We start from the raw sequence: 11,922 nt of genomic DNA, 5'->3' as shown, positions 1-11,922 counted from the left end.
CAGACTAAGCCCATATGTATCCTGACAGGGGTGTTTACTCAAACAGAGTTATCCCAGCCATGCTGTGCGTACTTGGGGACGTAAAAGGGCCTGGGGGAAGGAACTCAGAGAACAATAAGGATAGAGGAACTTAGAGGAAATAACCTACTGGGAGAACAGGAATGCACTGGGAATAGAAGAATCAGTCAGACAAGAAGAAATCAGATATTGGGAAAATGCCCATGAAGAGGAAGCAAGAGATGCCCATGAAGACAGGTTTGGAGAGGAGCAGTGTGGAGCAAGGAGCAGTTTGAAGATGGAGGATAGGGGCTGCCCACAGAGCAGGGCAGGGTCGGGGAGAAGACAGTTCCAGGAGTGAAGCACCGGACCAAAGGAAGGGGTGCAAGTCACAGGGTTGAAGAGGAAGAGAGCAGACGACACTCGCATAAACTTTGACTAGGGAGGCTTCTCTTCAGCCAGCAGACCAGTATCTCTTGCTGCAGAAACATTTTTCACTTCCTCATCTTCCTGGACTGGAGCAGATGGAGAGATAGGCCTTGACTATCTTAAGAAATCGTGGCTGAGTTTGAGACAGCCATGTCTTCTGCATCAGTGGAAATCCACCTGGCTGCCTGGTCTGGGGCAGAGCAGGACTGGCTTGGGGGTCCCTGCCCCCGGCCCGCGGTGGGCATTGTAGCCCTCTGTGGTTGCAGCATAGATAACAAGCAGGCGCAGGCGGTGATACAGCCTTTTCTGCACTGATGGCCTGACTGCGACCCAGGTGCTGCTGGTTTTGACTTGCTACTCATTAACAGGGCTCAGGCAGTGTGGTTCCCTCCACAGGACCAACGAGGGTTGGCGATGGTGATGTGCAGCCACTCAAGCTCTGCCAGCATCTGCTGCCCTTGGGTGTGCTAGGATCTGTGACCCTCCCCATGGATGGACTATCCTTGGGTTATGGCATCCTGCTAGGTGGGGCCTAGGAGTGAAGCCCACTCTGCTGAGCTGGTGCAAAGGATTGCTCTTCCCTTAGACAGGGCTCCTGAGCCTGAGGGAAAGATTTCTCCCTGCCATTCTTAGTTGGTCCTTAGTTTGGCAGAGGAGTAAGGCAGGACGGGTGCCCCCAGCCTGGGAAAGAACAACTTTTGGGGCCCCGTACTACTCAAAACACTGTGGGGAGTGTGCCAAAAGTGACAAGAGCAGTGGGGTGGCATATGAGGGGATGCATATCCAAGTCACCATCAGGGAAAATCTCCCTTTCCAGAGGTGACCAGAGGCACTGGTGAGGGCTTGCAAGGATGACAAGGGAGGGGAGCCCATGGTTCAGTGCCACCATCCTGCTAGCTGCATAGCCGGTGCAGGTGCTGAGCATGTGGCCCATGGGGTAGATGTGCCGAGCTGCCGAGTCACCCCGACTGAGAGGTGAGGATCTCCCGGGAGGAGGGAACAGTCCCTCTCCTCAGCGCCTCTCCATCCGACCCCCTGGGCGTGACGTGCGCTCCGCAGCGCAGATGGAGGAGGGGAACGTTTTTGGGGTCCCTGCTTTTAGCGCTGCAGCTCCGTCAGGGACCCGCCGATGAGCCCTGGGCAGAGGGCGCCTCGCTGTTTGCTTCCAGAGCTGTCGGGAAAGAATCGTCTTCTGCAGGATAAAGTCCCTGTCTACGTGGGTGTATTGCCCGTGTCCAAAGTCTACAGGCAGGAGGCTGCCTGCTGCAATCCCCGAGAGAGGGATGACTTTTAAAATATATGGGCTGATTGCAAATAAGTTACTAATAAGCCGCTTTGGCATAAGAACGGCTCTATGCATTATTTCCTAAGATCTGTTTATTTGCAAATATTTCTTTCTTTTTCGTCTTTTTTTTTTAAATTGTTCGGGGAAAAAAAAAAAGTACAGAAGTTAATATTTAGACATTCATACTATTAAGTAATAGAGCTATAAACTCTCAAATAAGGCACTTTCATTTTACTTAACAATAGATAACACAACAGCGACAGTGAAACAGACCAAACAAAAGCGATCACCAAAATTGTTGTGACAGTACAATTACCCGGCTAGAAAATTTATTCAATATGCTTTACCATTGCATTGACACAGCAGGGAAAAAAAAGCCCAGATATTCAGAGAATAATACAACAAGGCAGGAGGTATTTGGAAAAAAAAAAAAGGATTTATTTTGAAATACACTTTTAAGAGATACTTTGCCTCCCCGATTTGTTATCGATGTGCATCTGACACGATACAAAACAAACGAAGAAAAAAACCACGTTCTGTACAGAGCTCTAAAATGAGCCGCGATTATCTACAAGATGAGCTTTACGCTTGGGTGTGGGTTGGAGAGGGGCCCGATCCTGCAGTCCGCACTCTCGAAACGAGTTTCGCAGACATGTGGTAGGAAAGCTTGGCCCCGAGTCTGCGTGCGTGTCTCCGTGTGTATGTGTGTGTGCGCGTCTGTGAGTTCCTACAATACAGTCCTTGAGTAAAGTGGGCAAGTTGGAGCTGCCGGAGCGGGTGCGGGTCCCTGGCTGCTCTAGAAGTCCTGCCGCGGGGTGTGAGTTAGACTGTGCCGCCGTAGATCACAGTTTCGCCTGAACACTTTGCCGCACTGCTCACAGTTGTAGGGCTTGATGTCTGTATGGGTAAGAAGGTGAGTTTTCAGGTTACTTCTTTGATTAAAGGTTCTTCCACATGTGGGGCATTTGTGTGGAGATTCCTGTTCAGATTTGAAGCAAGCAAAGGATTAATCCTTCACAAACCACCTGGTTTAACGTATCACTGCACTTTTTCTCATCGCAACGCACAACTTGAGATATCGGGGGTGGACACGAACGAAAGCAATCCCGGGCGGGCGGGCGGGCGACCGCCAGCCTCGTCCTGTCCTGCCCCAGAAGCCTTATTTTATACTTCTCGAGTCGTGACATTTCGCGCCCCTGTCGTGCACGGAAAGCGGCCACCTCGCCGCTCTCCTGCTCTGGTACTCCCGCTGCCCGCCTGACCGCCGCGGCGGTCCCTCTGCACCGCACCGCATCCCGCCGCCGGGCTGTCCCGCCGCCCCGCGCCCGCCGCCGCCGTCAGGGCCAGGTTCGGCCCTCAACGAAAAACGCCTCGAAGCAGCGGCGTGGACAAACCCGAACCCGGGGTTCACTCTCCACCGCCATCTGCGTCCCTGCTGGCTTTAAGCCCTTCTCCCGCGGCCGCTGTTTTTCCGCGGGTCTCCCGCGGCCGCAGAGGTAGCCATCGGCCGCCGCCCTCCCCCAGGAGGCACAGGGCCGTCCAGCGCCGGAGCCCACTCTCTCCCCTCGATCCCCTCCGCACCAGAGCCCCGTTCCCCCGGCGGCCACCGCCCCTGCCCCGCGGCGGGCCGAGCCGAGCCGGGCCGTGTCCGTGCCGGCGGCACACGCGTGGGGAGGCCAGGGAGAGCCGGGCTCACCTGCATGTGTAGGGTTTTGTGGACCGCCAGGGTCCTGGACTGGCAGAAGCCCTTCCCGCACTCCTGGCACTTGAAGGGTTTCTCTTTGGAATGGATGTACCTGTAAGGCAACCCGCGGGGTGAGCAGTGCTGCTGGGGGCGCGGGGATCACCCGTTCCCAGGCCCCGCTCCCCCAGACTCAACTCCCCTCAAAAGTCCTCACTCTGCTCCTGTCTCCTTCCCCCTTTTATAATTCTGTTTATGATTAAACTTCTTTAACGGTTCAAAACATTTGCAATAATTCGTATCGAAGTGTGAGTGCACTCTGGTGCCAAACCGGGACAGCATCTGTGCCGCCGGCCGGACCCGAGCCCACTTTTCTCCGAAGGTGGAGAGGATTCTCTGCCCAGTGGCCTCAGGCGCCGCTCGGCATCGGCTGCAGAGTGCGCAGATGAGGGAGGGGCGAGCGCGAAAGCGCCCACCTGCGCCCCGTCCTGCTCCCCGCGCCCCCCAGGGTCGCGCTTCAGAACCACAAAAGCCCCGGGGGCTTCGTCCCCGGGTGTGAACCCCCTCGTCTCTCCCTCAGGTAGGTGCCCGTCCCACGCAGAGAGCAGGTTTAGGCTGTAGTGGTGCCTCCGCGGCCACGGAGTTGGAGCGGGGATTCCTCCTGCTGCCTTCGTGGCTCAGCCCAGAGCTCCCGGAGCGGCTCAGCCTCATCGCCCCCGAGCGGCTCACCCTACCCCGGCTCCCCTTGGCCCGACCCCGGTCGTGGTGGTCCCTCACCGGTGGTCCCGCAGGTGGTCCTGCCTCCGGAAAGCCTTGTGGCAGATGTCGCAGGTGTAAGGTCGCTCGTCCGTGTGGGTTCGCTCGTGGATGAGGAGGTTGTAGGACTTGGTGAAGTGCCTGCCGCAGAACTTGCAGATGAACTCCTTTTTCGTCTTGGAGGGCAGGCGGCCGCGGGAGGGCTTCCTATCCGGAGACAGCTTGCTGATGCTCGACAGAGGCGAGGCCAGTCCGGGGCTCAGCTTGGCGAGCTCCCCCACCTTCGGGGGGTCCTCCTGCGTGGCGGCCACGGCCAGGTTGGCAAAGTCAAAGCGGGGCCTGTCCTTGTGCAATGCTGGGAGGACGTGGGCGATGGCCCCTTGCTTGGGGTGGAAGAGGTGCGTGGCGAAAGGGAGCGCGGGGAAAGGGAAGCGGGAGTCCACCAAGCCCTGCGCGGCCGCCATCTCCGTGATGGTGGAACGGGTGATTTCATGCACATTGGGGTAGCCCAATGTCCAGTGGTTCATGTGCATGGTTTGCACGGCGCTGAGTCCGTACAGACCTTGCAACTGGTCCACAGCTGCGGGGAAGGTGTTCACAGCCTGGAGGAAGGAGTAGTTAGTGAGTTGCAGAGACGGGTGCAGCGGGATGGGGGCTGGCAGCGCCTTGCTTCCCATCTTCACGGGGCAGGCGCGGGCCGGCGGAGTAGCTGGTGCCTCTGCTGGGCTTCCGAGACGGGGAGAAAATCCTAAGAAGAAAGAGGGAGAAAGAAGGGGAAAGAGACTTTTACTGAGAACAGCTTGGTCCCCCCTTAGCCGAGGCGAGCGCAGCGACCGAGCCAGGGAGGGCCAGACACGGCTCCGGTGCGCTGCCGTGCCGCGGCCCTAACGCCCCGCCGCAGCCCAGGCTCCCGCCCTCCGCCGGGGCCGGCGGCCGATACTGACCCACGGCGCGATCGCTTCGACCGGAGAGGCTAAAGCGTAAAAAAAAAAAAAAATCCGTCCCAAAACACCCGCCCCAAATTAAAATAGAAAGGAGAAAACCCACTGCGGAGCCAACCGAAGGCGCCGCAGATTCTAATTAAACGAATGGTAGAAAAATACACGCGGAACGGAGACGGGGCCGGGGCCGAAGCCCTCTGCTTCCCGTCTCCCCGCCGCCGACCCCCGCAGCGCCCACCGTGGGGATCCCGGAGCCACCTCCCTCCTGCCCCCCGCGCCGACCCGGCCCCCGGCGTCGCTCCCACCCTCCGCCCGGCCTCCCGCGGGCGCAGAGGCCCCGACCCCGACCCCTCCTGGCTGGGGCCTCCCCGGGATGTAGCAGGGTGCTCGCGGAGGGCCGAAGCAGGCCCGTGAGGGAGCGGGGGGGGGGGAGTAAGGGGAAATAAACCCTGCGTTCATCCCAGCTCAGTTGCTTATTTTTCTTCCTTCAACAACAACTAATTTATCAAGATAACCGAAGGAGAGAAAAAGAGCCCGGGCCTCGCACGCACACCTCCTACCCAGCCCCCCGCGCCGCAGCCATCCCATCGGCAGCGAGGAGGGTGGCTGGCCCGGAGGCCTCCCCGGTCCGCCGAGGGCCGCCCCGCACGGCGCTGCCCCGCACTCGGCTCCCTCCGTCCCGCAGAGCCAAGAAGGACGACCGCAGCCCCGGTGGGACGGAGCCGTGAGGACGAGCACCCCGCACCCCCTCGGCCATTCCCAGGCTGGGACCTCCGCCGGAGCGGCGGGACCGTGAGCTAATGAGCGGTGTGTGACTGTCAGAGGGTTTCACTCAGCCCACTCAACCGAAACCGCCGGGACCGCTGCTCCCGTCGCACGGGGGGTCCCCTCGGTGGCTCCGGGGAGATGGTCCCCTCCCGCAGGGCAGGGGGACATCAGCGCGGGGGGCAAGCCCCTGCCCTTTCCTTTTTTTTGCTTTCGTTGAGGGTTCAATTCCAGCTGCCAAGAGGCTGCCGCGACCCAGGAAAGCGGCCAAAGCAAGCGCCGGGGTCTCTCCGGGCCTGTAAACAAGAGGTAGGGCCGAGGGTGCCCCACCACCTCCTGAGATTTGTGTGGAAGGACTGGTAAGGGGCAGTTTCCAAAGTAAACAAGAGACCCTCCCCCAGCCAAAATCCTAAACCAAACCCCCCAAAACAACAACAAAAATAAAAGAAACTCTCCAAGCGTAGAGCCCGCGCTCCGGGAGAGGCGTCCCTGCCCCCCGGGCCGCCACCGTCCCGCAGCCCTCACCGCCGCTCCTGGCTCGGACCACTCCGCTGGCACCGGGCACCCTCTGGCTGGAAAGATACTTTCGATTTTTTTCTTAAAATACCTTTCCTCCCCGCTTGTGGCACCGCACAATTGGCCCACCGGGAAAAAAAAATTGCGGCAAGGAGGTCGGGCGTGAGCTGCAGCTCTGCACACCCCTGTTTTCGTTTTCCTCGAGTCGTGGCTCCCCACGTCTTCCTCTGCTGCTGCCCAGTTTTTCTCGTTTGTGATTGTATCGACACTGGAGACAGTGTTATCGATACGACCTATTATATATGGCGACCTTTTTGTTTTGTTGGAGGGGTGGTGGTTATATATAGAGACTTATTTTTAAAGATGTCGTAGTGTGAGTTCCTATTCGCTTTCCGCCAGGAACCGACACAGAAGCAATAAAATCGCTTTTCGCTGGCTGCTCCCGTGGCTCCTGCCTCCATCCCTGCTGGCTGTGCCTGGGTTTCGGAGCCACCGGCTGAGAACTATGACAGAGGTAGGGACAGTGTTTCTGTAGGGCAGAGCTCCCTCTGCTACAGCTGCATTTGGTGGCCGTGTAGGGGGGTGTCATTGCATGACGCTCGTTTTCGTGTCCAACAACCAAGTCTGAAAAAACTATTCTGAACACGAAATCTGCATTTTAAGGAAGAAACTTTTAAAACTGCACTGCTGTTTGAACTGCGGTACATCTGTTACTATTTGTATTCGGAGGTAACTTTACTAAAACCTATTAAAAAAAGACCAGAAAGTGCCTTCCTACGTGATTTTAAGGCCATTTATAACAAGGTGCGTTGGGGCGCGCGGGGGGGGATAAAGTCAACCAAAAACGGATGTTATTTAAACTTTGGCACTTCCTTTTCCCTTTTCATTCAGAGCGCTTAATTAAATTAAGCCCTGTGCCTCGGCAGGACACCCATCTCTACCTGCTTGCCGCCGACCTGCTGGCCCACCCAGCGCTCCCCGTCCTCCCGCGGCGGGGCCGGGCTGTGCCCCGAGGGCACTGCCGTCATTCCCGGGGAGCGGGTAGACCCTGGGTCGCCTCCGCTCTCCGCCGGCCCCACCAGAAGCCGCGGCCGCCGGTCCCGGCGCTGCCTGGTGTTTCCAAGCACCGAGGATTTCTCCAGTGTCACCCGCGGATCAGCCCCGTAGTCCGCGCACGGACCGGCTTCTCCCCGCTAGGAATTTTTCGTGAAGGACATCGGCTGCGCGCCCCACGAGGCCCCCGCCTGGCCCCACACCAACGCGCCCGCGGCATGCGGAGGACACCCGCATCCCAAATTGCCGCGGAGCTGCGAATTGAAAGTAAGCCCGGTGGTCCGGCGGTCCCGCGCTCCCGGCCGAGGGGACGCTCCGCTCTCGGGGCGGCCGCCCCGCTCCCGCCGACAGCAGCCTGCTGTCACCTACCGCAGCCTGCTGCTCCTCCCGGGGCAAAGCTGAGGCGGCGGCCGCGGCACCTTCACGGAGACATTAGATCCACAGCGAGGGCGCTCTGCGGGGCCAGGGCCCGGCGGCGGACGGCATGTTGCGGAGGGCTGGGCGGCTGGGAGCTCTGGCCGCGGCGGTCCCGGGGCCCCGGCATAGACCGCCGCCACCCGCCCGCAGCCTCTCGCCTTCGACCCCGGCGAGGCTCGGCGCGAGTCTGAGCCGCCCCCTGCCCGGTCCATCACATTTCAGCGGTGAGTGGCGTGGAGCGCTGTCCCCGCCCGCCCGCCGCCGCCGCCGGCCCACCCCGCGGCGCGCTCAGCCCCGCGCTCGGGGCCGCGCCGCTCCGCCCCGACGGGACGGGACCGCCCCCAGCCGCGGCCCCGGCCCGCCCCGCCGCGCCGGCCCCACTGTTTACTTGTGTTTGGGTAGCAACTGGACTTTAAAGGGGCAGGACGCCCCCCGCTTCCCCCGCGTCACCTAAGGTGACTTTTCCCTCTTCGAACAGCCGACGGCCCTCACCCTGCTGCCGGTCGCGGAGATTTGCGCGCTCCCTGCACCGCACTGCCTGCCTCGGCCGCCCACCCGCCGTGCCCCAGCCGGGGTGACATAGGCTTAAGTATCTAAAATAATTTCCCCAAAGCCAGAGCGTGGGGTTTTGTGGGTGCCTACGTCTCCGAGGGAGGTTGCAGTTAAAGCTCACGTCCAAATGGCTTCGTGGCCGTCATGTCGGGTCGCCCTGGGGACCCACCCTTCAGCAACTCAGCGCTGCCCTTCCACTGAGATCGGGGCGCTTAAAGGCAGATTCCCAAAGAAAACCTCTGTAGAGGCATCCTCGTGCGCGGTGACTAAGCGCACAATCCCTACCTAGAACAGACACAGTTTCGAAAGCAGTTTCGATTTATTAACGGGGAATTTACTTCTGAATGGGGCCTTCGCGATCCTCTTCAAATTTCCTGACTAGAGCGCTCTATTCACGTTCGTCGATAGCCGCAATACGGCTGGTTGCACATGGTGAATCTCGGTTACATTTTTATCTGTAACGATATCTTGTTCTGTGCATTACTTAAATCACATGTATGGGGAATTAACCTATAATCTGGATTGGAGATTGGAACTAGGATTTGAAAAGTATGGAAACATGTGGGGGAAAATGGACCTTGGAGGACAGCTATGAAAATTTTTCAGAGGTAGGGGCTGTGCTGGTTAGTTCGAGCCCGAGGGAGAGGATACAAGTGACGGCTGCAACGAGATTTTTTTATCCTTTTAGTGTACAGGGAAAAAAATAATCAAAGAGGCAAGCAGGAGCCAGCAGAGAAAGGTTTGGCCGTGTCCCCTCACAGCGAAGTGCAGTCGAGGCTGGCGCACGTTACAGCCCGCGGCTGCCGCCGGCCGCCGGGGCTATTTTTCGTTTCTTTTCAAAAATCCGTACTTCGAAAATGCCCTGTTTTAAATCCCAGACGCCGTAAATAAATAGCCCTTCTTCTCTCGGGGAGTGAGGATAGGATGTTCACAATTCTGAGAGAAGGAGTGATTCCCCTGGGCTGGGTGCGACGTGGGTGCGGGCGGCCGCGGGAGCCTGCGAGGGGCGAGGACTTATCGGCCGCGGCTGGACTGGGGGGCTCCGATAGGGTGCAAGGCAGGGACCCGCATCCCCTCTCTTTTGCTTCCGAGAGAGAGGCCGGTTGCTTCAAGAACGAAGTGAAAAGGGGACTTTACAGTTGCAATTTCTTCCCCCCGCTGCTTGCTTGTGGATACCAAGAACAAACCCCTCGGACAGAAGGATCAAAGGGAGATTGCTTCGGGAGAAATGTCATTTCTTGCCCTTTACAGCAAGCAAAAAATAAGCCACGCTTGCCGGGGAAAAAAAAATAAATTTTTATCTATCTATCTACCTACCTACCTACCTACCTAAAGGAAAACCAACCCAAATCAAATTAAAAAAATCCTTAAACAACGACTTCGCCAAATCCCCAAGTGACTACACAAGGAAAAAAGCCTCAAAGCGGAGGCTTTTTTCCTCGGGAGAGGAACGGCGCGGTCTGGGGTTGCTGCCCGGGCTGTTCGCCCCCCGGGCGCTCCTGGTAGTTTCGGCTGCGCTGGTAGAAGGAAAAGCCGCGCTCTTTCACCACTGGCAGCGCGGCCGTCCCGTACGTCTGAGCTGACCGGGAGCGCCCGGTGACCCCGGCACGACTCCGCCCGGCCCGGCCGGCAGGTGCGCGGCGAGAGCCGGTGGCGTGGCCCGCCCGTACTGCCGCGGCGCCCCCGAACCCGGCGGAGCCCAGGGTCGCTCGCACGCCGGGGAGCTCCCCGGCACCGGACAGCCGTCGAGCGGGGGTGACGCCGGAGGAGCCACAGGTCGCCGGGTCCCGCGTCACCTTTCTGCATCCACGTCGGGCGGAAGCCTCCCGCCCCACGGGTCTTACTCCTCCTCGGAGGGGCGGGCGTGCTATGCCCGGGCCGTGCCGGGCACGGCCGGGCGGTGCGGGGAGAGCGCCCGGGGCCCCGCTGTGCCCGGCGGCGGCGGCCCGCGGTGCTGCAGTGCCGCCTGCAGGTCGGCGCGGGGCCCTGCGCGCTCCGCCCGCCCCGGCACCGTCTCTGGCTGCGGCCCCGCGGCCGCCGGGCGCGTTGGGTGGGTGTCCAGGCTGACCCAGCGCGTTGGGTGGGTGTCTCGGTGGGCCCAGCGTGGAGCTCTGCCCGGGGCTCCGAGGGGGGCGGAGGCAGCACCGCTATCCGCGGGCACCCGAGGGCTTACCCTGCACTGCCTTCTCCCACCCGCGCGTCCTGCCGGTGCCGACAAAGCTACGATCACCTCAGCCTCCCCACGCTCTCTCCTCCCCCACCCCCAAAAAATATACATCCGGAGCGCTGGATTCCGTCCAGGGAGATAGGCAGTGCTTGATCTCGCTGCGAGGAACAGATTAAAGCAGTTCCTCTGCGGCCGTGAAACCTGGGGCAAACCTTGACCACTTTCTGAGCACAGAAATGTGCCCGGGAGACGGCAGCGAGGCCCCGCGTCGGCGCTTGGCGGAGCCTCCCGCGGGACACCGTGCGCGGCCGCGGTGCGCGATTCGCGCACGGAGCGGCTCAGACCGCCGCTGTCGGCACTGGGGGGCTGCAGTCGCTGGGGACTCACTCCTGCGAAAATGAATTTTCAGAGGGGGGCGGGGATGCGCCCGCAGCCGTCGCCGGAGGGAGAAGGGGCAGCGGGTATCCAAGCCGCTTCATGACTCCCGGGAACAGGAGCACACTCCCTGGTGCAGGGCACCGCCGCACTCTGGCTTGGGAGGAGCTCCGACGGCCCTCGACGGTCGCTGACTCGGGGAGCGCTGCCAGGGCGCGCAGGGCAGAGCTGGGCACCTGCGGACGGGCCCAGCCCCGGGCTGCCCCGGCCAACAGACAGGCCTGTGCTGCAAACGACTCGGGCTACACACCGAGGAATTAATTTTTTTATTTTAAGGAAAACAGTGACCGCCCGTCGATCTGGCATCTGATTCCCTTGGTGTTTCTCGGTGACTAAATCATCACCGACTTAGCCCCGATTTATTGGTGTGGGATATTTTGTTTTGTTTTTAATGAACCAGTCAGGAAATGCCAAGATTTGACAAACAGGCGTAGGCGGCCGGGGACGCGGCGCTTGGCAGGCTCTGGGGTACACCGCCGATGCAACTCCCGCTCAGCGTCCTCCTTTTCCCTCCTCCGACTCAGATCCCCGTAAAACATCGCCGCGATTAATTTCCATGAAAGAAGAAAGCAATTAAGTACACAACGCCCTCAGCGGGCTGGATCCCGCCCGCGTCTCCCACGGGCGCGCAAGCCCCGCCAGCCCCTCGCCCGCGGCCTCTACCCGCGCTCCGGGCCGCGGGGGTGCCCCTGGGCGGCAGGGACCGGGCCCAGCCGCCCCACCCGCGGCTCCGCCGCCCGCCCCGACGTCTCCCCGAAGTGCATCACCACCGCAGCCAGCCCGACGGGTGCTTCCTCCTCGCCTTCCCCTCGCTAGGGATCACGGAGCCCCGGGGGCTTTTGCTCTCCGGCCGCGGCCGTGCCCCGGCTCCCCGCTCCCGACGGCTGTCGGCCCCACCTCGGACACTGCGGGGCTCACGGGCATACCG

The 11,922-nt window shown here is 60.5% G+C and overlaps 1 protein-coding gene across 3 annotated transcripts; it reads right to left on the bottom strand.

The window, feature by feature from the left end:
- Nucleotides 1-1,927: 1,927 nt before the first annotated feature.
- On the bottom strand, nt 1,928-10,580 carry OSR2 (odd-skipped related transciption factor 2). Of its 3 annotated transcripts, none has more exons than XM_017806335.1 (4): nt 10,566-10,580; nt 4,170-4,896; nt 3,408-3,507; nt 1,928-2,690 (listed from the first exon to the last, which is right to left on the bottom strand). In XM_017806335.1, the coding sequence occupies exons 2-4, from the start codon at nt 4,823-4,825 to the stop codon at nt 2,508-2,510; spliced, it is 939 nt and encodes a 312-aa protein (XP_017661824.1). In that variant the 5' UTR covers nt 4,826-4,896; nt 10,566-10,580; the 3' UTR covers nt 1,928-2,507. The 3 variants fall into 3 exon arrangements, with proteins under 3 accessions (XP_017661824.1, XP_017661823.1, XP_017661825.1); XM_017806334.1 differs by lacking the exon at nt 10,566-10,580 and adding an exon at nt 7,793-7,886; XM_017806336.1 differs by lacking the exon at nt 10,566-10,580 and having other exon boundaries at nt 1,928-2,608; nt 4,170-4,983.
- Between the last annotated feature and the right edge of the window lie 1,342 nt (nt 10,581-11,922).

Source organism: Lepidothrix coronata, unplaced genomic scaffold (assembly GCF_001604755.1).
Source record: "Lepidothrix coronata isolate B3197 unplaced genomic scaffold, Lepidothrix_coronata-1.0 Scaffold15, whole genome shotgun sequence".
NCBI classification, from domain to species: domain Eukaryota; kingdom Metazoa; phylum Chordata; class Aves; order Passeriformes; family Pipridae; genus Lepidothrix; species Lepidothrix coronata.
Note: the sequence above shows the minus strand (reverse complement) of the source record. Positions and strands in the feature narration are given on the sequence as shown.